The sequence below is a fragment of the Notamacropus eugenii genome, chromosome 5 (assembly GCF_028372415.1).
Source record: "Notamacropus eugenii isolate mMacEug1 chromosome 5, mMacEug1.pri_v2, whole genome shotgun sequence".
In the NCBI taxonomy this organism is placed as follows: Eukaryota; Metazoa; Chordata; class Mammalia; order Diprotodontia; family Macropodidae; genus Notamacropus; species Notamacropus eugenii.
Genome location: NC_092876.1, coordinates 409,770,274 through 409,797,777, shown reverse-complemented (window position 1 = coordinate 409,797,777; position 27,504 = coordinate 409,770,274). Strand labels below are relative to the sequence as shown.

Below are 27,504 nucleotides of genomic sequence, written 5' to 3'. Positions count from 1 at the left end.
AAGATGATTGTGATGAGATGATATCCCAGAAAACAAAATTAAGGGGTGAGAAAGAAGTTTGCACTGGGAAAAGAGGGAAGGGGAAGATAGAGTGGGGTAAATTATCTCACATAAGAGAAGTATAAAGGAGCTGTTACAGTGGAGAAGAAGATGACAGTAGCAGGCAATGCTTGAACCTTACTGTCATCAGAATTGACTGAAAAGGGAAAATATTTGGATAAAGAAATTTGTGTTACTATATAGGGAAGAAAAAAGGAATGAGGATGAGGGGGCTGATAGAAGGGAAGGCAGATTGAGGGAAGCTTGGATCAGAAGTAAAACACTTGTGAGGAGCAACAGGGTGAAAGTAAGAGAGAGAGAAACAAGGGAAAATATGATGGAGGGAAATATAGTTAGTTATAACTATCAAAATTTATAAAACAGAATCAGATAGCACAATGGATTAAAAACCATCATCCTACAATATGCTCTTTCCAAGAAACACATTTGAAAGCACAGAGACGTAAAAAGTAAAGGTAAGAGGTTGGAGCAGAATTTGTTATGCTTCAGCTGAAGTAAAAAAAGAAGGGGGGAAGGGTAGTAATCATTATCTCAGATGAAGAAAAGTAAAAATAGATCTAATTAAAGGAGATAAAGAAGGAAACTATATCTTGCTAAATGATACCATAGACAAAGAAATAACATCAGTACTAAATATATATGCATCAAACGGTATAGCACTTAAATTTTTAAAGAATTTAAATGAGTTACAGTAGAAAATAGACTATAAAACTAAACTAGTGAGGGACCTCAACTTTCGCCTTTCAGAACTAGAATCTAAACAAAAAATAAACAAGAAAGAAGTTAAGGTGAGTAGAATTCTAGAAAAGTTAAATGTGATCAATTTCTGGAGAAAACTAGAAGAGAATAAAAAGGAATATACCTTTTTCTCAGCAGTACTTGGCACCTTCACAAAATATTGACCATGTATTAAGGCATTAAAACCTCACTACCAAGTGATCCAACCATTCTAGAGAGCAGTTTAGAACTATTCTTAAAGTGTTATAAAACTGTGTACTTTTTGATCCAGCAATACCATTCCTAGGCCTGTGTCCCCAAGAGATCATAAAAAACATGTACAAAAACATTTATAGCAGCTCTTTTTGTGATGGCAAAGAATTAGAAATTGTGGGGCTACCCATCAATTGGGGAATGGCTGAACAAGTTGTGTTATATAAATATAATGGCATACTATTGTGGTTTAAGAAATGATGAGCAGAAAAACCTGGAAAGACTCATGAACTAATGCTGAATGAAATGAGCAGAACCAGGAGAACATTGTACATGGTAACAACAACCATTTGCAATGGCCAGGTATGATAGACTTAGCTCTTCTTAGCAATACAATGATTCAAAACAATTCCAAAAAACTTGTGATGGAAAATGCTGTCTACATCCAAAGAAAGAGCTATGGAGTCTGAAAGTAGATCAAAGCATACTATTTTCACTTTGATTTTTGTTTTCTCTTTCTCATGATTTTTCCCTTTTGTTCTGATTCTTCTTTCTTCACAACATGGCTAATGTGGAAATATGTCTAACATGGTTGTACATGTATAACCTATATCAGATGGTTTGCTGTCTTGGGGAGAGGGAAGGGAGAAAAATTTGCAACTCAGAATCTTACAAAAACGAATGTTGAAAACTATCCTTATATGTCATTGAGGGGAAAAATCTAAAATACTGTGAGTGCAAAAATAAATAAATATATTTGAAAAAATAAAATAAAATTCCTTCTAAAAAAACCCCTCACAACCAAATGCAGAAAAGTAAAAATATTAAATACATCCTATTCAGATCATAACGTATAAAAATTACATTCAATAAAAGACAGAGAAAATATAGATTATAAGTTAACAAATATTAACATTAGAGAAAATGTTTATTGGCAACTAAATGATCTAATCCTCATGAATGAGTGGGTGGTCAAAGAACAAATAATAGAAACAATTAGTAATTTTATTAAAGAGGATGACAACAATGAGGCAACATATGAAAATTTATGGGATGCAACCCAATTATATCTCTAAATACTTACATCAGTAAAATAGAGAAAGAGTAGATTAATGAATTCGTCAAAAAATTTTAAGAAATAGAAAAAGAACAAATTAAAAATCCCCAATTAAATACCCAGTTTGAAATCCTGAAAATCAAAGGAGAGATTAATAAAATAGAAAGTAAGAAAACCATTGAACTAATAAAATGAGAAATTGGTTTCATGAAAACTCATAAAATAGATAGTTAATTTGGTAAATGAAATTGATTTTTTAAAAAAGGAATGAAGAAAACTAAATTACCAGTATCAAAAATAAAAGGTGAATTCACTACCCATGAAGAGAAAATTAAAACAATTTTTAGGAGCTATTTTGCCCAATTTCATGCCAATAAATTTGATAATCTAAATGAAATGTTTAAATTTTTACAAAAACATAAATTGTCCAGATTGATAGAAAAGGAAATACAATACTTAGGTAACCCAATCTTAGAAAAAGAAATTGAACAACTCATCAATGAACTCCTTTAAAAAAATCCCCAGGGCCAGAGGGATTCACAAGTTAATTCTACCAAACAGTTAAAAAACAATTGATTCCAGTACTATATAAACTATTTGAAAAAATAAGTGAAGGAGAACTCCTACCAAATTTCTTTTGTGACATAAATATGATGCCGATACCTAAGTCAGGAATAGCAAAAACAGAAAAAATTATAGACCAATTTCCCTAATCAGTATATAACAATTTTAAATAAAATACTAACAAGGAGATTATAGCAATATGTCACAAGGATCATACACTGTGACCAAGTGGGGTTTATATCAGGAAAGACTGCTTGAATATTAGGGAAACTATCAGTATAATTGACCATATCAATGACAAAATCAACAGAAATCCTATTATTATCTCAGTAGATAACAAAATACAATGCACATTCCTATTAAAAATGCTAGAGAGCATAAGAATAAAAGCTTACCTTAAAACAATAAGTAATATTTATCTAAAACCATGAGCAAGCATTATTTGTAATGGGGATAAACTAGAAGCCTTCCCAGTAAGGTGAGGGGTGAAGCAAGAATGCCTATTAACTAGAAATACTAGCTATAGCAATGAAAGAAACAAATTGAAGGAATTAGAATAGGCAATGAGGAAACAAAACTGTCTCTTCAGACAATATATTGGTATACTTAGAGAATCTCAGGGAATCAACTAAAAACCTAGTTGAAATAATGAACAACTTTTTCAGAGTTTCAGGATACAAAATAAACTCACAAAAATAGTCAGCATTTTTATATATTACTAACGAAGACCAGCAACAAAAGATAGAGAAATTCCACTTAAAATAACTGTAGACAGTGTAAAATACATGGGAGTCCACTTGTCAAGATGAACCCAGGAACTTTATGAACACAATTACAAAACACTTTTCATGTAAATAAAGTCAGATCTAAACAACTGAAAAAATGTTAATTGCGCATGTGTAGGCTCAACCAATATAATGAAAGTGACAATTCTTCTGAAATTAATCTACACTCATTCAGTGCCATACCAATCAAACAACCCCAATAATAGCAAAAGTCATCTGTAAGACAGAAAGGGCAAGATATCAAGGGAACCAGTGAAAAAAATTGTGAAGGAAAGTGACCTAGGCATACCAGCTATAAAATTGCATTACAAAGTAGTAAACAGGAAAACAGTCTCCTTCTGGCTAAGAAATAGAGTGGTGGTGGAATATGTTAGGTACATAGTACGTTGCAGTAAATGACCATAGTAATCTTGTATTTGATAAACCCAAAGATCTAAGCTTTTTGGACAGAAACTCATTATTTGACAAAAACTGCTGGGAAAACTGAATAACAATATAGCAAAAAGTAGGTGTAGACCAGTATCTCACACCATATATGGAAAGGTCAAAATGGATTTATGAATTAAACATAAAGGATGATACCATAAACAAAATAGGAGAACTTTGAATAGTGTACCCATTGGATCTTTGGATGAGGGAAGAATTTAGGACTAAACAAGATATAGAGAGAATTACAAAATGTAAAATGGATCATTTTGATTATATAAAATTAAACAGTTTTTGTACCAACAAAACGAATGCAATTGAAATTAGAAGGAAAGCAGAAAATGGGGATTTTTTTTTTTTTTACAGCAAGGCCTCATTTCTCAAATATATAGAGGTGTGTCAATTTTATAAGAATACAGGTCATTCCTTAATTGATAAATGGACAAATGCTATGAACCCAGCAGTTTTCAGATGAAGAAATCAAAGCTATCTATAGTGATGTGAAAAAATGTTTGAAATCACTATTGATTAGAGAAATGCAAATTAAAACAACTCTGAGGTACCACCTCATACCTATCAGATTGACTAATATGACAAAAATGGAAAATGATAAATGTTGCAGGGGATGTGGGAAAACTGGGATACTAATGCACTGTTGGTGGCATTGTGAACTAGTCCAACTATTCTGGAAAGTCATTTGTAACTGCCCAAAAAGCATAGTCTGTATCTACCCTTTGATCCAGCAACACCATTGCTGGGTCTGTATCCTAAGGGGATATATGTATCTCCTAAGGAGATTTAAAAGGGGTGGAGGATAGGGGAAGGATCTCTTTGTGCAAAAATATTTATAGCAGTGGTGGCAAAGAATTGGAAATCGAGGGGATGTCTGTCAATTGGGGAATGGCTGAACAAGTTGTGGTATATGATTGTAATGGAATATTATTGTGCTCTAAGGAATGACAAAGCAGATTGGTTTCAGAAAAACCTGGAAAGACATACATTAACTGATACAAAGTGAAATGAGCAGAACTAGGAGAACACTGCACACAGTGAGACCAATATTTTATCATGAAGAACTAACTATAGATGACTTGGCTATTCTCGGTAATAGGATGATCCAAGACAATCCCAAAGGACTAATGATGAAAATGCTATCCAGAGAAAGAACTGATGTCTGAAAGTAGACTGAAGTATACTCTATCCTTTCTTTTTCTCTTTTTTTCTTTCTTTCTTCCTTTTTTCTTTCTTGTCTTTTTCCTTTCTCTTCTTCCTTTTCTTTCTTCCTTTTGTTTTTGAGCCCTTTTGTACAAAATGACTAAGATGGAAATGTTTTACATGCTTACACATATAGAGCCTATTTCAGATTGCTTACTGTCTCAGGGAGGGGTGTGGGAAGGGAGAGATAGAATTTGGAACTCAGATCTTCAAAGAAAATATTAAAAATTGTTTTTATGTTTAATTGGGGAAAATAAAATATTATTTAATGAGTCAAATATATTTGGTCCTGGAGCTATGAAATACACTAAGGCACTAGAGTTTACTAGATGAGTGAATTAATGAAGCTTTTATTAAATGCTTATTATGTTGAAAGTGCTGTTCTCAGTGATCCGTGATACAAATAGAAAAGTAAGATAGTCCCTGCTCTTAAGGAGCTCACCTTCTAATGGGAGAGACAACACTTACGGAATGCTTCAGCTACATGTCAAATGGAAAGATTCCCTGGTCCTTTAGGTACGGTTGCAAAGATGGCAATGCCTCCTCTTAAATGTTATTTCCCCTGATGAAATCATTTCTGTTTCTGATATCAAACCATTTGACAGTGCCAAGGAGTTTGGTGACAAGAATGTTCTTTCTTGAAACCTCAGTAGATGTGGCTGTAGCACCTGTAGAAGTCATTGTCAGACTGACTCTCCATAAGGTTTGCTTCCCAGGATGAATGAACTGGCATGAGCTTGCAGCATTGGTGTTCCAAAAGCAATTGAGTTCAGGACCTTGGACTGTCTGTCTCAGGATCGCAAGGACACAATGGTCAAGGTGGTGGTTCAGCTTGCCTGACATTCTGCTTCCTGTTTCTCCTTCAATTTGCTCTGCTGGAGAGCTGTTATGATGGGGTAGAATCAAGGTGATAAGAGCTGGAGCTAGGGGCAACTAGGGGAATAGAAGTATTATGGGAGATACTGTTGAGATAGAAATGACTCATAAGATATGAGGGGATGTTGAGATATCTATAGGGACATTCATTTGGAAAAGTCAATAAGTAGTATATGTTTTGGAACTGAAGTTAAAGAACCTTGGGCTCAGTATATAGATCTGTGAATCAGTAGTAGAGTTCATCATTAAACCTATGTGAGCTGATGAAGTCATTAACAGAGACAGAAGAGGATATAGAACAGAACTTTGGGGAACACGTACCATTTGGAAATAAGAGATGAATAATGATCCATCAGGAAAGACTGAATGGTAAAAGGAAAGAGAAATGAAAGGAAACCCAGAGAAAAGGAAACATCAAGAAAGAAAGCATCGTCCAATGCTGGAAAGAAGTCAAGTGGGATGAAGTTTGAGAAAAGGCCATTAGATGTGACAAGTAAAATCTCTGGAGTCAGAAAACATGGATTTGTGGTCTGGTTTCAGCAGTTTTGTGACAATGAGCACCAACTGAGAGAGCTTTTGCTTATTGGAAAGAGCAACAGATTTTGAAGGAGAAGACCTGGGTTTGAAGCTGGACTCTGCCTCTTCCTGAGTGGCTTTAGGCAATCTATTCTTTTTCAAATTCAGTTTCATCCTTTGTAAAATGGGAGAAATAATGCCTGTTTTGCCTATATCACAAGTTGTGTGAGAATCTAAGAAGTGCTGTAAATATCAGCTGCTTCCAAGAGTGGTGGCACAGTAAGGTCATTCTCTGGGTAGCAGGCGTGGTCTCTGTTTATTTCTCATAGCTGTGCAGTTGGGGAATTTAGGTAGAATTTCAAGTGTTGGCAACTGGTTACGTTTATACAGCTCATCAGTCCAGTGTGCTTTGCCGTGAATGGAGGGCAGGTATGCTTTAGTGAGATCAGAAGTGAAGAGGCATAGAAGGTCTCAAACAGAAGACACAATCTAGGAAACTGAGAAGAGTGGTTGGGATGAAACCTTATCATGCTGCTGCCCACCTGAAATTAGGACATCTGAGAGACTGAGCATCCAGATGGGAGGAACAATCTGTTTCAGGTCTAGGAGAAGGGCACCACCTCTTGAAAGACCTGGGAAGCCAGGACAGTGACCCTGGCTGTCTCAGAAAATCATGGATTCCTTTTTCTTCATCATAAACAGATCAAATAGGCCCTTTCTTGTTTGCAACGACTTCCAACAACAACAGAAAATATCTTTTGACATTGACTTACACTGTGATTAGTATGTAGAACATTTCCCCTACAGAAGTCAGTTAATTACTTGCAACTTGAGTTTTCTATAAAATAGTGTAAATAACACTATGCCATTGTCACAGAGTTGTCCTAAGGAAAGTGCTTTGTCAACCTTGAAAGTGTTAAATGAAGGTAGAAGACAGCAGAGAACGTGAATTTTGGCTAAGAAGTTGTCATTTAAGAGGATTAGGAGCAGGATTAAAGAAGAGTAGTAATTCTGATTGTCCAAAGACGTGCTCTCAGTGCTCAAACGTGAAGGATATGTAGGACCTTGGTTGTTTATATTATCTGCCCTGGAGAGTGAAAGAATGTAAGTTAATTTATTTGGTATTTGGGGAGTGAAAGAATGTAAGTTAATTAATTTAGCATTTGGAAGAAAGAAGTGTTTGAGATAAAAGGGGTGAGGAAAGGGGAGCCTGGAGGTTCTATTTACCATATTCGTCCATATTACCTAAATTTGTAAGATTTTTCCCTTAGTTTTTTTTTAGTTATGTTATTTTTTTAGATAATGGTTTTGCCAATTTTTGCTTGAATCACTGGTGACTAGTACAGAGTATCTGGCCTCTAGTACATACTCTAAATTATTGCTTGTTGATTATATTGTAAAAAGTGAATGAAGCAAAGATAAGAGGAAATGTATATTCCAATATAAGAGGTTAATTTCTTTTTTTCTTTTTGGCCTTGTACAAGGTATGTTTTTTATTTTTAATGCCTTTTGTTTTTATATCACCTTTATTTCTGAATATATCTCTCCCTTTTCCCTTACCCACTAATATACACCTTTTAACAAAGAGTAAAGTAAGAAACCAGCACATCAACCAAATCTGACAGAGTAGATGACATTGTTAGTCATTCACCTCTGCAAGGAAAGAAAGGAGGGGTATTTTCTCATGTCTTCTTTGGGAACAAGCTTGGCCATTATATTTTTACTGTTTGCTTTCAGGATTTGTGTTATTGTTCCTTCCATTTACATCCTTATAGTTATGGGGTTTTTTTAAATCCTTTTTTATCATCATATCTGAAAAAATTCAGATGCTATATTTGAAGCCATATTTGCGTCCTAATGACTTTACTTTACGAGTCTGTTTGCTGCCTTATTGTAGAAACACAAATGACATTCACAAAATTATTTTCTCCTTACATAAAAGGTAGAATTATCAAAAGTGGAAAATATGTTAAAGGAAACTAATTTTTGGAACTATCTTGGGATTGTCTCCTTTTATCTGGTTAGTTGTTTCACTATTAGGTATTTCCTTATCTGTAAGCTTGGCAAGAGAAATAAAAGAATATCAAATTCAGCCAGTAAGTTATCATCTTATTAATTTTTGAAAATGAGCTTCAAAATTACTGGCTAAGTAAAATTTAGAGATTGCCTCTGAGTTACTTTGCTATTAGTATATACTACAGCAAATAATAGGTGGTTAATTCAGTTTTAAAAATATATTTAATACTAGCACCTGGACATTCTAGACAATTATGATTTTTAATAGTGGTCAAAAATCTTTGTATTACTTCACTAATTTTTAAAAATTGTATGTTACATTATGAAGACTGAACAGAATGAGCAGACTCATTGGACTACTTTATATTGCTTGGGGCATGCCACTGGCATAAATAGTTTGGTATAAACACAGACAGTGGCCTGTTTCTAAATTATGGTTCATCTTGGTTGAACTTGTTTATAAAGGATAATATTGTCATGCCTAATAAGCATAGTATAATGTGGACAGAGGGGGCCAGCCTTGGAGTCAGGAAGACCTGTCTAGCTTCTGATACAGACTAACTTAATTCTCTTGGCCAAGTCATTTACTCATTCTCTCAGTGCCTAACCTTCTAAATTAGCCCTCCTTCACTCAAAACAAAGTCAAGTTTCACAGAGTCATGTCATTATTTCTCTGATGGCATGATCTTCTTCGGCAACGGAGGATGAACACACACAACCTTCTAAATTATGGATGAGTTGCTAAGCTTCATTAATAAAAGTAATTTCTATCAATGGGATTTCCCTACCTAGATGAAACTGCAGATATTGATCACATTTGGATTTTCATGCTGTAACAAACTACTACTTTTGGTAATTTCGTAGAACTGAATCCTTTTATGTAAAGAAAACACTCTTGAATAGGACAGTCCTTGTGATGGACTTTTCTACAGTGTTATGAATTGTTAATTGCTTAATGCCGATTTTGATTGGAAAAGCAGAATCAGCTACCCCCAGAATATTTGTTCTCTGGTGAAACTGCCACATTGTTGATCCAGATATTCAGGATCTGTGTACCCCATGATAGCAGCAGTAAGGCACTAATATCAAGTCTTTTATCATAAGCCACAGTGGCAGCAATTAAGTGATATTTGCTACTTACATGAGAACACAGTGATGTGGAAAAATATTTCTATATGTGTTCATTTTGATGTATTATCAATATGTAAGGAAGCAAATGAAAATAACTACCCACAGTTAACTGCTTATATTTGGTATTTATTTTGCTTATGTTTGTCAGAGAACAAAAGATGTTCTTAGCATATCTGAAAAACTTAAGTCAGTTTGATGGCTAATTGGGCAGCTAGGTAGGACCTCGGACAGTAGATTCAGGGCTGGACTTTGAATCAGGCCTTTGAATTCCTTCTTCAAACACTCACTGTCCCCCTTTCCTCATTCGTAAAACAAGGGGGATAGGATTTGACGATTTATGAGGCCCCTTCCAGCTTGAAATCTCTGATACTCTGATCATGAATTTATAAAATGAGCACATGACCTAAAGCTAAACAGTTTTGCATATTTCTTTTTTCTTTTATAAGGCCTCGGTTTCTTCTTGGTGGCTTATGATATGTATTCACAGGTCTTAAACAAGAATGGAACAGCTGAATTTTCTGTGACACACAATGGGACTATCACTGTTTCTCCAGAATTTATCGGCACCCAACTGCTCTTGAAGCTGAAGAAGATGGCAGAGGATCACTTCGGGATGCCAGTGTCCAATGCCGTTATTTCTGTGCCAGCAGAATTTGATCTAAGGCAGAGAAATTGTACTGTTCAGGCTGCTAATCTTGCAGGTAGTACTTTATTTCTCTTTATGACTTTGTTTATTTGTCAGGTACATTGTATTCCTTACAGTGGCCCTACTTCTTGCTTCGACACTGTAAATAAAGGTCATTTATACCCAGATCCTTCAGTTCTTACATATATGCAGATTAGTTCATGGAAAATTCAGGAATTGTTTTTGTTTTGAGGAGGGGGTCCTATTTTTCTTTATTAATATTGTTCAGTCTTACAGAAATAGTGCATGGTCCAATAAATATTAAGATAGTTAATTTTTCACAACAAATCTTGTTTCCACAGATAACTCTCAGCAACAGTATTTGGAAACAAAAATATGTTTTTGTTTCCAAATCAACAGACCTGATTCTTCTTTATTTTTGAGATATCTCATGCACTCATAACTTTGGAAATTTGCTGATAGTTGTCACCAACCTTGGGGAGTCAGTGCCTTGATAGCTAGAATTCTTTCACATAAGCAGAGGAACTCAGAGACCTTTCAGTCCAACCTGTAACAGAGTCCTTTGTACAACATCACTTACAAGTGGTTGTTGGAAGACCTCTACTAAAGATGTACTCACTATCCTTCTATGTTGAATTGATTCAATAATTTGGAAATTCTTCATTACAACCAGCCTAAATCTTCCTCTTTTTAGCTTTCCATGATTTTTAGTTCTGTCTTCTGGGGTCAAACAGAACCAGCCTAATCTTCTAAATAAATTTTTAAAAAGATAATAGCATTTGTTTAATTATCACTTTAAGGTTTGCAAAGTTCCATGCAGATTTTCTCATTTATTTGACAATCCTTCAAATACTTGAAGATAGTTATCACGTTATATCTCTACCCCTTGCCCCCTGGGTTTTCTCTTCAGGTTAAATAGTTTCATTTTCTTCAAATAATCCTTGAATGTTGTGATATCCAGGCTTTATCTTCCTAGTTACTCTTGCTTACAGTCAATGCCCATCCCCGAATATTTTGCACAGAACTGAGTACAGTACTCCAGACACTGTTTGACCACAGGATTATCATTACCTCCTTTGTTCAAAAGAATATTTCTCTTTATTCAGTTTGGGATCAAATTATCCTTTTGGATCTAGTGTGAATTCCAGGCTCCAGCTGACTCCCTCCTTATCAGTTTTCAGCTTCCTTCAAGATATGGATCAGATGTCTTATCCCATCTTTATAATTAGCGTGCTTCTCTTGCTCCACATATTATCACACATTCATTCATTCATTTGTATTGAAATCTCTTAGTACAATATAATTTTATCAGGAGCGGGAACAATTTTTGTTTCCATCTTTCTGTCCTTAGCCTAATATGTAGTAAGTTATCCATAGTGCCTTAATAAGTTTTTCTTGAATTGAATTATTGCTTCACATTGGACTTGCAGTCTGCTAAACATTCCATATTCATATAGGAAAAAATGTTATATAGCCACTATACCCCCATCATGGACTTGTGATTTTTTTTAAAGCCATATGACTATATGTCTTAAATTTTGTCATTTTATCAAGCCTAACATTCTAGCTTGTAGAGATCTTTTTGGAATCCCAGGCTCTGTCATTTATCCTATTAACTATTCCCTACCAGCGTTGTGTCTCTTGCAAATTTAACGTATATAATAGTGTGCAAATAATGTTTTTATCCAAGTGTCCCAATCCATTACAACTGAAATTCCCAAAATTTCCACATAAAAGGCAGACCAGTGATGATTTTTAAAAAAGGAGAAGACCTTTATTACAAGCACATTTAAACTTACAAAAGAAAGCATAAGGCTTCACTTGAGACACTCAGAGGCATTGAGTGTTTCAAGGGAAGGGCAAAGATTACATGGAAGTTAGTCAGTGAAGAGATGCAGTTAAGTTTCTGGAAAATATGGTCTGTCATCCTCAGCTCCACCATCGGAGGACATGGGATGAGATTATACTCGAGGACAAAACAGATCAATGGTCTTTTGAGGAGCTTCTTCCAAATTTGATATCCAGCTTCAGTTCAACATTTATTAAGCATGCTATGCACTGGGTACACAAAGATCAAACGAAAAATGGTCCTGTTCCCCCAAGAGCTTAATATTTTAATGTGAAGATAAAACATACACGAAGAAGTAGATATAAAGTATATAAAACACTTTCTACATAGAAAGTAATAAAACAAGAGGAAGAGAGTAGATCAGCTGAGGGGATCAGGAGAGATCTACTGTAGGTGAATCCCAGTTCAGGTTTTGAAGGAAGCCAGGTAGAGTCAGGGGTGATGGAGACTACTTTGCAGAATCATGGTGGTAGGGGATATGGTGTTCTCTTGGGGGATGGTAATCCAACCAGTTTGGTGGAGAAATTATGTGAAGGATAAGTATTATGAAATAAAACTAGAAAGGCAGATGGGCATCATAATGTAAAGAACTTTAAATGAAAAGTTAAAGTTTTTTTTATTATATCCTAGAGGTAATAAGGATCCCTTATAGATTTATAACTCAGCAAGTGTCACAACCAGAGCCATGTTTTAATGATATTAGGCAGACAGGAGGTACTTAGTTTTCAGGTTTTGGGTATTGCTCCTGGCCAACTTTTGGCTGCATTTCACTGTTAGGCCTGCTTGGGGCAGTCTTCTACCTTTTCTGAAGACATGAGAGTAGTTTGTTCACCTGCCTGCTTTTGACAATTACAGCCAGTGCAGATAGAACAGGTGACGTATTCCAGGGAAAATATAACAACAGTTACCATCTACTTTCTACCTTTTCTCCTCACCTAAGTCAGCATTTTGAAATTTTTAGGGGCCTCTTCTTGTCTTTGCTTTTTCTGCAAAATCTGTTTTCACACACCCTTGCATAGATTTATTGGGAGGAAAGTGTTTTGCAAACCATGAAGTGATATTTAAATGAGTTATTATAAATTCTTTGATCTCGGTAACATGTTTTAAAAATGCAACATGCTCCCCTTCTTCAGTGACAGTGGTAGGATAGGATAAAGAGGGGGCAGAAGGTACCAAAAATATTTTGTAGCCTTTCTACTAATACTAACTTAGTTATTGGTAAGATACATATCCTGTTGGAGGAACCTCGCATCCCCATTCAGTGGAAGACATAGACAGGAGTTAAATAGAGTTAGAGGAGAGTGGTATACATTGACTGACATCTGAATCTTTGGAGGGAGTATTTAAATGATCTCACATATGTATTATTATCAAGCCCCTTACCTTGTTGTCATTCAGATGTTTCAGTTGTGTCTGACTCTTGGTGACCTCATTTGGGGTTTTCTTGGCAAAGATACTGGAATGGTTTGCCATTTCCTACTCCAGCTCATTTTATGAATGAGAAAACTGAAGTAAACAGGATTAAGTGGCATGTCCAAGATCACACATCTAGTAAGTGACTCAGGCTGGATTTGAACTCAGATCTTCCTGATGCCAGATCCAGCACTCTATCCACTGCTCCATCTAGCAGTCCTTAACATTAGGTGGCCATAAATTACAGATAAACCCAAGGAAGATAGAGGAACAATGGGAAATTCAAGTACCTCACTGATATCCAAGAAATTCTTAAATGGCAGGGTATCAGTGTTCTTCGTGTGCTTGTTTTCATGTCATTTTAAAGGATGACTTTTGGATAAATTATCCATAATACCACTTTTAAATTTCAACTCCATTTGACATATTGGCATTTCTTAATGTTTTCATTAACAAAATGTTATTTTATTTTTAAAAGTTTATTTCTGTCTACTTGAACCTATAATTCTTACTTAAACTTCCCTCTTCTTTTTAGCCTTGTTTTTTTTGCATATCCTCTCTGGCTCTTTTTTTCTGTCTTGCTCTCTCCCCACTCCACCCAACCTCTCTGCCTCCATTCCCCCAGTACAGTGATATCAAATTCAAATAGAATTGAATTCCTGCAGGCTGCATATTGACTTAGAAAAATACATATGAATGTTATCTTTCCTAGCTAATATTTATATTTCTTTTGTTAAACATTTCCCAATTACATTTAAATCTGGTTTGCACTACACTAGGGAGTTTGGCTGCCTGAATTAGACATCTTGTCCCTAGTACATCAAGCTCAAGAATATTGGAAATGGAAGAATTCATCCTACCCTAGAATCTCCTTCCTATCCTTAATGTTGATCAATTCTCTCTTTCAGGTTTTCTCTTCTGCCTGTGCAGTCTTCCCAATATCTTTCTCCTCCATATCCTTCCTGCTGCCCCATTGCTAGTTAGGGCTTCATTAACCTCTTCTGAATGTTGAAGGTGCTTCTCACTAAGTCTTCCTGCATATAGTCTTGACCCTGACTAAACACCTCTGTTATATTGTTCTCCTGCCATGTGTATGAAATACATCATTCCAGTTCTCACAAACTTTCAGTTACCCTCCAACTCCTACTGGATAGTGCAGGGGACAGAGTACTGAGCCTAGAGTCAGGAAGACTTGAGTTCAGATCCTTTCTCAGACAGTTATTAACTGTGTGACTCTGGGCAAGCCATTTAATTTCTGCCTGCCTCAGTTTCTTCAACTGTAAAATGGGGATAATAATAATATCTACCTCACAGGATTGTTGTGATTAATTAATTGACAGACATTTATTAATGTACCAGGCACTGTGCTAAGAGCTGGAGATAAAAAAGAGGCTAGACACAGTCCCTGCCCTCAAGAAGCTTAGAATTCAATGAGGGAAACAACTTATAAACAAATATATGCAAAACAAATTATATGCAGAACAAATAGCAGATAATTAACAGAGGGAAGGCACTGGAATGAAGAGGGACTGAGAATGGTTTCCTGTAGAAAGTGAAACTTTAGTTGGGACTTCCAGGAAGTCAGGGCAGCCTGGAGTCAGAGTGAAGGAAGGAGAGCATGCTAAGCATGGGGGGATAGCCAGTGAGAATGCCAAGAGCCTAGGGATGGAGTGCCTTATTCATGAAACAGCCAAGAGGCCAGTGTCACTGGGTCAAAGAGTAAAGATCCAAGAGTGTCAGGAAGTAAAATATAGGAAAACTAGAAAGGTAGCAGGCATCCAGGGTATAAAAGGCTTTGAATTCCAAATAGAGCATTTTATATTTGCGCCAGGAGGCAGTAGAAAGTCACTGGGATTTATTGAGTTGGGGGAGGAGGGGCAATATGGTTGGACCTGTGTTTTAGGAATATCACCTTTGTGGAAAAATGGAGAATAGAGGGAGGAGAAACCTGAGGCAAGCAAAGCCACCAGCAGGATATTACAGTAATGCAGGTATGAGGTGATGAGGCCCTTCACTAATGTGAAATGAAGGCAGTGTCAAAGCAGAGAAGGGGAGATATTCAAGAGATGTTGCAAAGGTGAAGTCAACAGGCCTTAGTAACAGCTTGGATGGTGGTACTGAGAGATAGTAAATAGAGAATTCAGGATGACTTATAGATTGCATGACTGTGAGGATGGTATTGTCCTCTCTAGTAATTGGGAAGGTGGGACCATGGGGAAAAGAATGAGTTCTATCTTGAATATATGGAGTTTAAGATGTCTACTGGATACCTAGTTGAAGATGTCTAAAGACAGTTGGAGATGTAAGATTGGAAGTCAACAGAGAGTGGGACAGGAAGATAGATTGAGAATCATCAGCCTATAGAAATGGCAGTTGATGAGATCACCAAGTGAAGTAGTTGTAGAAGGAGAAGGGAAGAGGGCCCCAGACAGGACTCTGAGGGTCACCTACAGTTAAAGGGCTTGATCTGGAGGAGGATTCAGCAAAGGAGAAAGATTAGGAGTGGTTAAATAGGTAGGAGGAGAACCAGGAGAAAGTGGTGTTCTGAAAGCCTAGAGAAAAGAGAGTGACAAGGAGAGCATGATCAACAGTGTTAGAGGTTACAGAGAGGTCACAGAGAGGTCAAAGAGAATGAGAATAGAGAAAAGACCATTGGATGTGGCCACTAAGATCATTAGTAACTTTGAAGAGAGCAATTTTAGCGGAATGAAGGCCAGAATCTGGAGGGATTCAGAAAAGAGTGAGAGGAGAGAAAGTAGACAGCGTTTCTGGGTTTGGCTGAAGTGCAGAGGAGATATAGGACAGTAGTTAGCAGAGATGGAAGGACCAAGTGAAGGATAGGGGAGACATAGGCATGTTTGTAAGCAGTAGGAAATGAGCCTAAATAGGAAGAGACTGAAAATAAGTGCAAGAGTGGGGACAACAGGCAGTAGCCTGTTGGAGAAGATGGAATGGATGGGATCACTTGAGCAAGTAGAGGGGTTAATTTTGGGAAAGAGTAAGGCCACTTCATCACATGAGAATGGGTGAAGGAGGAGAAAGTGGCAGAAGGCATCTGAGTGATGGCAGATGAGGAAGAAGGGAGAGGAAAATCACAGTGATGACCTCAATTTTTTTTCCGAAAAATATAAGGCAAGGCTCTCAGCTGAGATGGGGGAGGTTTGAAGGGGAAGGAAAAGGTTTGGAGGAGTCTTTGTGGAGAATAGGATAGTGAGTTGATAAGGGAGCTGTAGTAGGATTGCCTAGCAGCAGTGAGGACCCAGTTGAGGTTTGTAACATTAATTTGTAGTGGACCCTGTCAGAATGGTTGCTTGATATTCTTCCCCTTCATTCAGTGCCTTCTATGTAGGAATAAAGATGACGGGAGTGATTCAAGGCTTGGCTGGGTATAATCAGTAATATGATAAGGGAGGAGGACAATGTAAAGTTGAATTGGTTCACCATTTAGTCAAGATTGGGGAAGAGGAAAGAGTGGGTAGTGCAGGCTGGATGGCCTAAGAGAAAACTGAGTGGTCAAGGGACTGGAGGTCACAGTATGGATGAAGAATAGTTATATAAGGGAAGACAGAGGGAGAGGTAAAAAGCTAATAGATTATGGTCAGATAAAGGGATTATGGGTGACAGCAAGATGTGTGTACCTGAGCCGTGGATTGGACGAGCAGTTCATGGGAGGTGAGTAGTTTGAGGAACTGAGCTTTCCTCAAGCTCATTGGGAAAAGAACAATCACCTGGAGGCCTGTAAACAACAGCTACCAGGACTTTGATTGAGTGATAGATATGAATGGTATGAACCTGAAAGGAAGATAGTTACTAAGTGATGGAAGAAGGGGGAGAACCTTGGTGTTCTAACTCCTCCACCTTGACCAGTGAGCCAAGCAAAATGAATGAAGATGTAGCCATTACTCAAGAAGGTGACCAGGGAGGCTGTATCTGATGGGGAGACAGAAAGCACTTAGCACAGTACCTGGCACAAAGTAGGTTCTTAATAATTGCTTGTTCCTTTCCCATGTTGCAAGCCAAATGCATTATTGGAATTTAGGGCCCTCTGCCTCGGCTTCCTCTTTAGCTTCTTCCACAGTATTCTACCTTATTGTATTTTCCAACCAAATAAATTGCTGACTGTTCCACCCCCACGTCTCCCAAACAGCCCGTATACTGTCCTCCTTTTTTGCTCTTTCCAATGTAAGCTTCTTAAGAGTAGGTATTCATTATTTCTGTTCCTAGCACCTGGTAAGTAAGCTCCCTCATCTGCCATAGCTCCCTTTCCTTGTTTACCTCATAATAAGGTTTAATTGTGGTTTAATTTAATTTAATATTTATTTAAGTGATTCTCAGAACTTTAAAGTTCAGCTGCACTGCCACTTCCTCTGCGAGGTCCTCCCTGACTCTCTCCTTCGTAAATGATCGCTCCCTTATTGCCACTTTTCTTTTTCACTTCTAGGACTAAAAGTCTTACGAGTAATTAATGAACCCACAGCTGCTGCTATGGCTTACGGACTTCACAAGGCGGATGTTTTTAATGTCTTGGTGGTAGATTTGGGTGGAGGAACGCTCGATGTTTCCTTACTCAACAAACAAGGAGGGATGTTTTTAACCCGAGCCATGGCAGGTAAGGAGGTGTTATGGAGGTTCAAGTCGTGACGCCTGTCTAGTGAGCAGACCACTCGTTTGTTTGTTGTACATTCTTTGTCTGTATTTTGGTGAGATGCGTAACCTGTATCATCATAGAGAGGCTTATTAAAGTGTATCAGTAAAAGTTCTGAGTTGCTTTTTGAAACCTTGTCTACTCTGACACAATCCAAAGTACAGTATAAATATACAAGGTATATAGTCTATTGTAGCGCATTGACATAGTTAAATTATTTTTGCATGTAAAGAAATATATGAAAGGGCCTGAACTCCTTAAAAATGTATTTCTTAATTTTAATAAACTAACTTTGAACATTTCCCACTGTCCCCTGTTCTTGAATCTCTTGCCCTCTAGTCTTCTTGCTTACTCCCAAGCCTCAACCCTGGATTACTCCCATCATCTACTTCCTTCTTTCTTATGCACATGCTGCTGAATGGGGCTGGAGAAAGTCATAAAAACTGTGTTGATTGGGTTACTATGCATTTATGGTATTTAATTTCAACTGAATCTTCACTGAAGCACAGTGAACATTTTATTCCTCCCTAAATCTGTTCACTACCCCATTCCATAACAGCTGTTCTAGACTTTATCATCTATGCACAGGCCTTGCCATTGGAAAAATCAAAGCTATTCAGTGAAAGCTTCCTCTCGTCCCCTCCTCATTTTATGTCACTTAGACATCTTCCCCAACTGTTTTCCCCTTCTTTTCAGTCTCAGGTGAAGCCTGAGAGACTTCTGTTTGCCAAGCCAGCCCTTCTATGTGCACCCTGAGTGCCATCCCCTTCAGACTTCTCCAGCAGGTTACCCACACTACTATCTCCACTCTCTAATCTTCAATCTCTCCATAGATACTGGCTTCTTTCCTGCTGTCTACAAGTACCCCCATTTCTCCCCTATCTTTAATAAACATTCACTTGACCCTGCTATGCCTATCAACAGTTGTCCTATATCTCTTCTCTCTTCAGCTAAACTCCTTGAAAAAGCTGTCTACAGTCAGTGCTTCTCCTTCCTTTCCTCCCAATTTCTTATGAATTTTCGGCATTCTGACTTTCAACCACATCATTCAGTGGAGACTGCCTTTTCCAAAGTAACCAGTGATCTCTTAATTGACAGATTAAATGGTCTTCATCTTTCTTGACTGCTGCAGCATTTGATACTACTGACTACCCTCTCTTCCTGACATTACTCTCCTGGTTCTTCTGTCTCTCTGCACCTCCCAGTGTCCACTAGCTGTAGTTGCCCCAGGCTCTGACTTGGTCCCTCTTCCCATTTTGTTCAGTGCTATATCACTTGGCAATCTCATCATCTCCTATAGGGGAGGGGGATTCAGTTATCTCTCTATGTAAATGATTCTCAGAACTATGAGACACTGTATGTCTCCTGATCTATGGTCATGCATTACTGACTTTTGGACATCTCTAACTTGATGTCCTATAGGCATCTCAAACTCAACCTGTCCAAAACAGAATCCTTTATCTTGTCCCTGCCTCCCAAACCCTCCCATTTTATGAACAGATTCTCATTTGCTGTCATAGGCACCAATCATCCTAGTCACCCCAGCTCATAATCTTCGTATCATCCCCTGCTGCCCACTTTCATCCCCAGTCATCACTTTTCATCCGTAATCTCTTGTTAAATCTTGCCAGTGTTACCTTCAGAACATCTCTCCCATATTCCTCCTCCTCTTTACTCACATATCCACAATCCTAGTTCAAACCCTGTAGCAGCAAGCACCCTAACACATCCAGGATGGTCTTCTAGCACAAGTTCTTAGATTTACTTTTGAGGGGTCAACAATCTTCTCTAAATTACATTCACGAACAGAGAAAATACAAGCAGAGAAATAAAGACCAACAGACAAGGCTTCTGACTGTCTGAGAAATCAACGGACAGAGAGCCAACATCACAAGCATTCTTTCTGTTAGGCCTCCCCACAAGCAAGTTCCCCATAATGGGCTCCACCTGAAGGCTATTAATGGGAGGGGAAGATCTTTCCCTCCCATTATTACAAGCCCTTATCACCTCTCACCAGACTGTTTCCATAGCCATGTATCCCAATTTTCTGTTTCAAGTATCACCTTATACCAGTCCATCCTCCACTCAGCCACCAAGGTGAGTTTTCTAAAGCATAGGTATAGCCATGTCATCCTCTACCCCTCTCAGTTATCACTCATAAGATTAAATATAAAGTCACCTTTTTGACATTTAGAGCCTTTCATAACTTGGCCCCCCTCTACCTTTCCATTCTTCTTATACTTTACTCTCCTTCACAGAATCTGTGATCCATTTAAAAAAATCATTTTCTTTTAAAGTAGACTTTGGGAAAAACCTTTTAGTTAAAAAACAAAATGAAGCTGTATTGATGCCAAAGATAATTTAACTTCTCATATTCTTGTTTTTTTTTTCAAACTTAGGAAACAATAAACTTGGAGGCCAGGACTTCAATCAGAGATTGCTTCAGTACTTATACAAGCAGATCTATCAAACTTATGGATCCTTGCCTACTAGAAAAGAGGAGATTCATCGATTAAGACAGGCTGTGGAAATGGTCAAGCTGAATCTGACTCTTCATCATTCTGCCCCGATTTCAGTGTCACTTACTATAGGGGAAGCAAAGGACTTACAGGATACTGCACAAAATAAGGAACATGAGAGTAAACCTTCAGAGGACAAACTGTTCCCCAAAAATGCCCATCCTAAGAGTGTTATGTACAACGTTAACTCTTCTGAAAGAAATGGAAAACTAAGTCAGGTTCTTTTTGAAACAGAAATCTCAAGGAAACTATTTGATACATTGAATGAGGATCTCTTTCAGAAAATTCTTATCCCAATTCAGCAGGTGCTGAAAGAAGGGAATCTGCAGAAGACTGAGATTGACGAAGTGGTTTTGGTAGGGGGTTCTACTCGTATTCCCCGAATACGCCAACTAATTCAAGAGTTCTTCGGAAAGAGTCCCAACACATCTGTAGACCCCGACCTTGCTGTTGTGATGGGAGTGGCTATTCAAGCAGGGATTGATGGTGGGTCTTGGCCTCTTCAAGTCAGTGCTATAGAAATTCCCAATAGACATTTAAGAAAGACCAACTTCAATTGAATTAATCCTTCTCACCTACTGACATTTTCTCTTTGTTATACCTCTTTAACACAACAAAGGGTAAAAGTAAAACCAGGATACTTTAATGAAGATAATTCTCAAACTTAACGGGAAAGAGCAACCTCTAGATATTGACAAATTTTACATAGCACTTAACTTATTCAGTTTAGCTGTATCCCCAGGCTCTTTCCTCTCCTCTACACTCATTCTCACTTGCTTTTGAATGGATATTTTTCCAAAGGAAAGAACTGCTCAAAAGTGATGTAATTTAAATGAATTCTCATGTGGGGGTGATCTAAAATATAGGCTATATAGGACAGAAAGGATCATATTCATTGTTTATAATTGTGTTTTGTAAAAAGAGAATAGTGCTATTTGTTAAGATTCTCAGTTTTCTACTAAATTTTATTAGTGGAAGTTGTCAGATTGTTTACTTACTAAACTGGTAAGTTACTAGTAATTTACTGTTACTAGTATTATGAAATATCTGTACTGGAAGTGTTGCTGTAACACCTGGCTCCAGCCCCAGGTATTTACAGTGAGGCATAGAAGTATTAATACCGATAACGTCTACAATGCTCACCATCACCTTACCCAAACTATTCTTGTTAAATGGACCTTCAAAAAATCAGTGTCTTATAAATACTTGTTGATATGTTTTGTTTTAAAGAACTAATGGAAAAATGCCAAAGATGAATTAAATTATGGGAGAAATTGCACTTTGTACTTTTGAAACTGTAAACTTTTCGGTTTTGGAACTTCAAGTACTCTTCCTCAAGGTGCTTTAAAAATTTCCTAATGCTCAAATCTCTCTACTGTTTAGATATTTAACCCAAAAGTAAATAAGTCAAAATTATCTAAAATATTTGGGTTAGTTTTACTTAAACATTAAAAATTTTGAACATACAAAAGCAAATTTTTCCCATAATTTGAAAATGTCTTAGAAAAAGAAAACAGCACCATTGGTCCTCTAGGCAGTGACTTTGCAGCCTTCATTACATTTGAACCTTTAATCAAATGAAGTCTAAGCATACGCACACAGACATACCGCCTTATTAATGAGTAAGGAATGTAATTTTTAATTTTTAAACTCTCTAAAAGCTTGTTTAGATCTATAATGGAAATATGAACAATAGAAATCATATTCTTCACATTCCTCAAATTAATATACATTCTTCCATTTTCTACCTCTCAACCTAATGTAGGTTAGGAAAGGAACTTGTGTCCTACAGGTTCTCCCATGCAAATTGGGGAAACAGCACAGAGTTTTGGAGGTACTGAGCACTGGCTATTCAGAGCTCTCTCAGTTGTTGAATGTGGTTTATATAAGAAAACAGGACACACATCTTGTATGGGATAATTTACATGTAAATGTTTTCCCCCTTTTAAGAATATAATACATTTCAGATGTGTATATATAGCTAATGGTTTGTAGTATACAATATATATATTTTTTAGCAAGGCCCTCACATAGTTATAGAAAGGGAATAAATTATTTATTTTTTATCGGAGGGAAGTCTCAGTACTGTATTTTGGCTCATACCACTGAATTAGCAACAGATTCGGAGTTTAACAAATTGTACATAACAGATAATGCAGATTTTTTTTTTATGTGTACAAATGATTCTATATCTCAATAAAGTAAATCTTTGAGTTTCTTTTTTAAATTGTGCACTTTATTCTCCATTTTGTACCATTCAGCCTCTATTGCCACCATTTAGCAATCTGGTACAGATTTTGTGGAACACATAGAAGATAGAAATAGTAGCTTTTGGGAATAAAGCTGAAGCAACACATGTAGCCATTGGTGAAGCCAGGTAGTATAATTTCCCAATATGCAGAATTCTAGTAAACCGTAGCGCGTATCTTGAAACCTTTCTTCCCATTCTGAAAACTACAGCATTGAGATGATCACAGTCTGGATAAAAAGCAAATGACCTCAAAATATAAAAATATTACCAATAACGAAACTAGACAATTCCTGTTTATATATTATAATAAAAATAATGTACTAAAAAGTGGAGCAAGAGTAAAAACTTTATTTCTTAATAAAAGTACCATATTGGAACAATTCAGTTAAATTGTAATTTTTAATAAATTTTATTAATGTGCCCTTTTTAAAATGAACTCTTTTCAATAAAAGTTTCAAATTATTTTCTATAAAACAATTTGTTTTTGAGTGCCTCTGTTTTCTTCTTAACTGATTTATTAACCTTGCAAATTAGGAATACTTATGGCTTTAGGGATATTACAATCTAAATTAGAGTTTGTAATTTTGAGTTTCCTATCATTTAACCTTATTCAACATAACAATGTCTTGTGTTCTGTTATGATGCACATCTTTATGATAAGGTCCTTTCTAAACCACCTTGGAAAGGGCCACCTGGCATTTAACTGCCTTTTAAATAGTTTCTATTCTTGTTTTTTTTTAAATCTCACTGAATCTCTGCCAGTATCTCTCCCCCTGTCATCTTCCAGAGAACCATCCTATCTAACAAATATTTAAAAAAATAAAAATAGGAAGAAGAAAATCAGCAAAACAGATCAATATTTTGAAAAAGTGAAAATATGTTCAGTGTATCATACCCACAGACCTTCCACCTCTGTAGAGGAATCAGGTGGTTTCTTCTCATAGCTCTTCTTTGGATCGATGCTTGTTCTTTGTAATTTTGCAGCATTCACTTTTAACTTTTTTTCCAGTTGTTTCTTCCTTTCACATTGTTGTAGCCATTTTCTTTGTTGTTTCCTTGGTGCTACTTGATTTACTCTGTTTCAGGTCATGTAAATCATTCCATACTTCTCTGTATCTATCATATTTATCATTTCTTTTAGCACACTGATATTCCATGAAAGTCACATATGCCAAAGTTTGTTTAGACATTCCCCAAGTCAATTGCTTCCAATTCTTTGCTACCACAAAAAAGTGCTGCTGTAAATATTTTGGTACATGGGGGACTTTTTTTTTTTGAATTCTTTTTAAATTTATTTATTTAAATTTTCAACATTCATTTCCACAAATTTTGAGTTCCAAATTTTCTCCCTATTTCTCCTCTCCCCCCACCCCAAAACACCAAGCATTCTAATTACCCTTGTCACCAATCTGCCCTCCCTTCTAACATCCCTCCCTTCCCTTATCCCTATCTTCTTTTTTATTCTGTAGGGCAAGATAAATTTCTATAACCCATTACCTGTATTTCTTTTTTCATAGTTGTATGCAAGAACAATATTCAACAGTTGTTCCTAAAACTTTGAGTTCTAACTTCTCTTCCTCCCTCCTTCCCCACCCATCCCCATTGGGAAGGCAAGCAATTCAACATAGGCCATATCTGTGTAGTTTTGCCATTTGGGTTAGTCTAATTTTATTTTATTTTTATTTTTTTTAATTCTTTTTTTTTTTGTTTCTTTTCCTTTTTTAAATTTATTTAAGTTTTCAACATTCATTTCCACAAAACTTTGAGTTCCAAATTTTCTCCCCATCTCTCCCCTCCCCCACCCCAAAATGCCTTGCATTCTGATTGCCCCTTCTACCAATGTGCCCTTCCTTTTAACACCCCTTCTTTCTGTTATCCCCATCTTCTCTCTTGTCCTGTAGGGCAAGATAAATTTGTATACCCCATTTCCTGTATTTCTTATTTCCCAGTTGTATGCAAAAACAATTCTCAACATTTGTTCCTAACACTTTGAGTTCCAACTATTCTTCCTCCCTCCCCACCCATCCCCACTGAGAAGGCAAGCAATTCAACATAGGCTATGTATGGGTAGTTTTGCAAATGACTTCCATAATAGTCTTATAAAGTCATTAGTTTCCATCTGTTCCATTCTAATTTTTAAAGAACTGTTTTCTTCAGTGAGCTTTTGAACTTCCTTTTCACTCTCATTTCTCTTCCCAATTTTTCCTCCAGCTCTCCCATGGCCTGGGACCATTGCATATTTATTTTGGAGGTTTTGGACACAGAAGCCTTGACTTTTATGTCTTCCCCTGATGGTAAACATTGTTTTTTCTCATCCAAGGATGGGAGGAGAATAACTTTTCACCAGGATAGTAACCTTCTATAGTCATTTTTTTCCCCTTTTTTGGACCTTTTCCCAACCAGTTACTTGACTTTTGGGTCTTTTGTCAAGAGTAGGGCATACTCTAGGGACTTGTAAGTTCTCAGTTCCTCCACAGTGGCACAATCAAGGGAGAGGAGTTTACTCCCTGGCCAGGCTCCTGGCTGAGATTGAAATCAGCTGCTCATTTCCTCCAGAGGCCTTAGGTGGGGGCAGGCTGCTGCTCAGGGCTGAGGTTCAGATCAGCTGTTCAGTTCCCTCAGGGGCTTTAAACTGAGGCTCCAACAATGGATCCTGGTTGCTGCCAAGGCCACTGGAGCTGCCCACCTGCTGCTGCTGCTGCCTCCGCCTGGAACCAGGGCTAGGGAAGGACCCTGCGCACTTTTGTTCTGGTTGAAAAAGCCCTCTCACTGATCTTTGGCGCCTATGGGTTAAGGGATCTGCAAACTGCTGCCAGGGATTCTGCCCACAAGGCCTGCTCTGGCCCTGCTCCTCCTGGTGCTGCACAGCCAAGGCCAGACTGTGCTCTGCTCCATGTCCAGTGTGATAGACCTTTCCCGTTGGCCTTCCAGGTCACCCTGTGCTGGAAATCTCCTCCACTCCGTTGTTCTGTGGCTTCTGCTGCTCTAGAATTTGTTGAGTGCCTTTCTTTACAGGTATTTTATGGGCTTTGGGGGAAGAACTAGAGTATGTTTTTCTTTCTACTCCACCATATTGACTCTGCCCCTAGTTAGTCTAATTTTAAAGCTGTTATTCTATATTTTGGGAAGTTTTCTTTAGCAAGGTGTTGACTGGTGTTTCATGATTTTCTTGCATCATTCTCATTTCTCTTCCTAATTTTTCTGCCACTTCCCTTACTTGATTTTCAAAATCCTTTTTCAGCTCTTCCATGGAATGAGACCAATTCATATTTTTCTTGGAGGTTGTAGATACGGGAGTTTTGGTTTTGTTGTCTTCTGATCTTCCTCATCCCTGATGATGAAAGAAAGTACCTCTCCACTGAGAAAGTAAGAATTTATAGTCTTATTCCTTTTTCCTTCATTTGCTCATTTTCTCAGACAATCACTTGACTTTTGAGCTCTTTGGTAAGTGGAAGGCTCCAGAAGCAGCCTCTGCCCCAGAGGTGGCAGAATTAGTGGACTGGCCTGGGGTCAGGGTTGGGGCTAGGGTTAGGGCCCAACCATGCTCCCCTCTCAGCCAGGTAAGAGATCCTTCTCACTGACCTTCTAAACTGTCTTTGGCATTTGTAGGTTGAGAAGTCTGGAAAGCAGAGCAGCTGTCAGTGATTCAGTCCCCTAAGGCCTGCTACAGCTCCATTCATGCCCTTGCAGCCCATACTGAACTTCACTTCACTCCCAGCCTGATATGATAGACCTTTCTCATCAGCCTTTCAGATTGTCTTGGGCTGGAAATTTACTTCAGTCTGTCATTTTGTGACTTCTGCTGCTACAGAATTTGTTTATAGAGTTGAGAACTCTAACAGGTCCCTGCTTGTATTCTGCCATCTTGGCTGCACCCTCAGTTTATTTACTTTGTATAATTCCAAGTTGCTTTACAAATGGTTGTACTGATTCATAACTGTATCAACAATGCACTAGTGTGTAGTAAGAAAACTCTCTCGCCTGGATGAGAAGGGAGCAGGATCCAGCTCTAGCCCTGGTCCCAGGGCAGCGGCAACCACAGTGGCAGCAGCATCCATTATTGGAGCCGTTGGCCTAAAGACCCTGGAGGAATCAAGCCATTGATCTGGGTCTCAGTTCTGAGTGGCAGTCCTGGGGTGAGGAATAGTGGTGGTGTAGCGGAGCTGGAGGGGGTTGTGGAGATAGAACCCTATTTGCAGATCCTGGGCAGATAAGAGTGCTTCTGGTTGCTCACAGACAAGAACACTGGCCAGGAGAGGAGTAAACTCCTCTTCCTTGATTGTGCCACCTTGGAGGAACTGAGAACTTACAGGTCCCTAGAGTATACCTTCCACTTGGCAAAAGACTCAAAAATCAAGCAACTTACTGGGAAAATGCCTAAAAAGGGGAAAAGAGGCTATGGAAGGTTTCTTTTTTGGCAAAAAGGTATTTTCTTCTATCCTTTTGGATGAGGAAGAACAGAGCATAACATCACAGGAAGACATAAAAGTCAAGGCTTCTGCATCCAAAACCTCCAAAAAATATTTGCAGTGGTCTCAGGCCATGGAAGAGCTCAAAAAGGATTTTGAAAATCAAGGAAGAGAGGTGGAGGAAAAGTTAGGAAGA

At 37.6% G+C, this 27,504-nt stretch overlaps 1 protein-coding gene across 2 annotated transcripts in view; it reads left to right on the top strand.

The window, feature by feature from the left end:
• The window catches only part of HSPA13 (heat shock protein family A (Hsp70) member 13), a 30,068-nt gene extending 6,692 nt beyond the window's left edge, over window positions 1–23,376 (top strand). For both annotated transcript variants that reach the window (XM_072614707.1, XM_072614708.1), the window contains exons 3-5: window positions 10,064–10,277; window positions 17,926–18,093; window positions 20,529–23,376. In XM_072614707.1, coding sequence (XP_072470808.1) covers window positions 10,064–10,277; window positions 17,926–18,093; window positions 20,529–21,208 — 1,062 coding nt within the window. In that variant the 3' untranslated portion in view covers window positions 21,209–23,376. The remainder of the gene's footprint in view (window positions 1–10,063; window positions 10,278–17,925; window positions 18,094–20,528) is intronic.
• The last annotated feature ends 4,128 nt before the right edge of the window (window positions 23,377–27,504 follow it).